General features: G+C 43.5%; 1 protein-coding gene across 1 annotated transcript in view; it reads right to left on the bottom strand.

The window, feature by feature from the left end:
* The window catches only part of LOC106870824 (unconventional myosin-Ie), a 55371-nt gene that overhangs the window by 5405 nt on the left and 46370 nt on the right, over window positions 1-3596 (bottom strand). The window contains exons 19-20 of the mRNA XM_052972018.1: window positions 2715-2864; window positions 76-224 (exon numbers count right to left, since the gene is read on the bottom strand). Of these exons, the coding sequence (XP_052827978.1) occupies window positions 76-224; window positions 2715-2864 (299 nt within the window). The remainder of the gene's footprint in view (window positions 1-75; window positions 225-2714; window positions 2865-3596) is intronic.

The raw sequence follows: 3596 nt of genomic DNA, 5'->3' as shown, positions 1-3596 counted from the left end.
AGAGAGAGAGAGAGAGAGAGAGAGAGAGAGAGAGAGAGAGAGAGAGAGAGAGAGAGATGAGCAGAGATGACTTACTGCTGTCACTTGGAAGTCCAGATCCAATGTAAACATGAAGACATTTCCCAACGATTTTCGTCAGTGCATTATTACCCTCTCCTGTGTGAAACTCCACTTGTTTCTGACGACCACCACGCCAGCCGTCCTTCTTCACATTGTATTCAAGCCTGCAACACAGAATTAAATGACTTTAATGACTGATTGTTGTTGATGATCCTGTTGTTGTTGTTGTTCTTTCAAGTGTTGGACCTCACAGAGGCAATGACCAAGACCTTTGGCATTATGCCGCGCTTGAGAAGACCCATCAAGCCAAGCAAAATTGCAGTCGTGGCAGATACCAGTGTCACACAAATGGCATCCGTGTTGGAAGCATGGAAAAACAGCCATTACACTCTCAAAGAAGTTGGCGTTAGGAATGGCATCCAGCTGTAGAAAACCATGCCAAATCAGGCTGGAGTCCGGTGCAACCTTCCAGCATGCCAGCAGTCCGGTCAACCCATGCCAGCTTGGACAACAGACGTTAAATGATGATGATGGTGTGTGTGTGTGTGTGTGTGTGTGTGATGGGCTTCTTTCAGTTTCCATCTACCAAATCCACTCAGAAGTCTTTGGTCGGCCCGAGGCTATAGTAGAAGACACTTGACCAAGGTGCCACGCAGTCGGACTGAACCCGGAACCATGTGCTTCCCACACAGCCACGCCTGAGGCTATTTATTTATTTTAGTGCTATCTATAATGTGTGCGTAGCAGTAGCACCGTTGAAGATGAGGGAACAGACGTAAGCTAACAACATCAATAAACGGACCAAGGAGAGACTTGAGACTTACCAACCTCCACACAGACATAAACATAGCCATAGATAGAGACACACACACAAACACACACAAACATACACGCGCGCGCGCATGCATTCGTATAAATGAACGGCTAAATCTGTTTAAAACACTAAAAGATCAGAGCAACGTTACGAGCAATTTATAGAGTAGTCTCCCTTAGATGATTATATTATATTTACAGAGTTATGTACCGTTGTTATGAGTTCCGATTTTGAAAGAAGGCCTGCAATATTAATGTGGGGAAGAAAGTCGATTACATCGACCTCAGTGCTTGACTGGTACTTATTTTATTGACCCCGGAAGGATGAAAGGCAAAGTCGACACCTCGGTGGAATTTGAACTCAGAACGTAAGCGCGGATGAAATACCGCTAAGCATTTTGCTCGGTATGCTAACGGTTCTGCCAGCTCACTGCCTTAAATAATCCTTTCTGCCATAGGCACAAGACCTGAAATTTTGAAGGAGGAGACTAGTATACTACATTGATCCCAGTACATGACTGGTACTTAATTTATCGACCCCGAAAGGATGAAAGGCAAAGTCGACCTCATCGGGATTTGAACTCAGAACGTAATGACAAACGAAATACCGCTAAGCATTTCGTCCGGCGAGCTAACGATTCTTATTTCTTTATTGCCCACAAGGGGCTAAATATAGAGGGGACAAACAAGGACATACAAAGCGATTAAGTCGATTACATCGACCCCAATGCGTAACTGGTACTTAATTTATCGACCCCGAAAGGATGAAAGACAAAGTCGACCTCGTCGGAATTTGAACTCAGAACGTAACGGCAGATGAAATACCGCTAAGCATTTCGCCCGGCGTGCTAACGATTCTGCCAGCTCGCTGCCTTAAATAACAACAAGATATATGCATGCATGGATACACACACATACACACACACACTCTCTTGAGTACCAACGAATTTGAATCAAACTGTTTTGATCTATACATGTAACTGCCAATAAATTGGTTGAGTGCTCTTCTTTCGTTTGTAGTGACGAGTGTGGCCACCATTTGCCGCCATCTTGGGAAGTGCCATTGCGCATGTGCAAGGGACTTGCCGTCAGCGGAAGTACCCGGGCACGCATGCGCAAAGCAACAGGTGGAGAGAGAGCAATAGCGTTCGTCCTCTTCTCTATCTAGCAGCGGTCGTGACAACACGTATCTCCCAGTGCTCTCCCAGCTCGATACCGACATGTGGTCGAAGCTTCCTTGGTATTCTAGCGGCATGCCTGTTCACCCAGGAACGAAACGTCTCTACACCAACCTAAAATAAATTATTGATCTGTTGTTACCGTTATCCCTCGTGTTGTATTTCTGGATTTTAATGATTAATATAAGAACTGGGGAGAGATGGCCGAGCCGTCATATCTCATCCAATTCTTATACGTTTGTCCACTCACTCGTATACACACACATACACACACACGCTTTCTGCATCTGATAGTGCACAGCTATCTGCACCCTCTTCACCCGTATTAAAAAAAAAAGGAAGTAGAAGAGAAAAAGGTTGACGAATAAACTTTCTATAAGCAATTTTTTCTTTCTTTTATCAAAAGAAAACCGAATTTTTTTTTCCACTCTAGAAATAAGGCCTGAAAATTTGGGGAAGGAGGCCAGTCAATTAGATCGACCCAGTACGCAGCTGGTACTTTTATTTATCGACCCTGAAAGGATGAAATTAAAATCGACTTCGGCGGAATTTGAACTCAGACCGTAAAGACATACCGGATGAAATACCGCTAAGCATTTCGCCTGGCATGCTAACGTTTCTGCCAGCTCGACGCCTTAAACTGAACGAATATTGTATACTAACTTTGTGTTGAAAAGAACCGTAAGTTCTCTTTTCGTCTTCTCTTGGTACCGCTTCTTTAAAATAGAGATAAGCTCGGTCTTAAAAACAGATTCCAACAAATTTTCATACTGGTTCTGGACAAAAATCACAAACATGTCATCTTGAAGTGGACTGGAAAAAAAAAAAAAAAGTGAAAGTAAATTTAGATGATAAAAAAAAAGGTATCCGTTTTTACAGAATGAAACAAGCCGCTAGACCAGTCATGAGCAGCCTGCGGCCCATATAGCTTGGTTTCAAATTTCAGCACAAGGCCAGCAAGTTTGGAAAAATGACTAAGTTGATTACATCGACCCCCAGAGCTCAGTTTGTATTTATTTTATCGACCCAAAAGGATGAAAAGCAAAGTCGACTTCGGCAGAATGCAGCCCATATAAATTCCAATTTGTTTCCCTTCCACTGTAGACCAATAAATGCATAAGGACACTTCACTTAAAATTGTGATATTCTTAAGAAAGGCATGAACGTCACATAATCTATGATCTTCTTGCTTTGCCTCATAATTCTGATGCAAGAATACTTCCGTGTATTTGTTTTAAATACTCATCATAAATACCGGTTAGTGGCCCAGTGGTTAGGGCAGTGGACTTGCGGTCATAGGATCGTGGTTTCGATTCCCAGACCGGGCGTTATGAGTGTTTATTGAGCTAAAACACTTAAAAGCTCCACGAGGCTCCGGCAGGGGATGGTGGCGAACCCTGCTGTACTCTTTCACCACAACTTTCTCTCACTCTTACTTCCTGTTTCTGTTGTGCCTGCAATTCAAAGGGTCAGCCTTGTCACACTGTGTCACGCCGAATATCCCCGAGAACTACGTTCAGGGTACACGGGTCTGTGGAATGCATA

Source organism: Octopus bimaculoides, chromosome 12, assembly GCF_001194135.2.
Source record: "Octopus bimaculoides isolate UCB-OBI-ISO-001 chromosome 12, ASM119413v2, whole genome shotgun sequence".
In the NCBI taxonomy this organism is placed as follows: Eukaryota; Metazoa; Mollusca; class Cephalopoda; order Octopoda; family Octopodidae; genus Octopus; species Octopus bimaculoides.
This window is presented reverse-complemented; position numbering and strand designations above follow the sequence as displayed.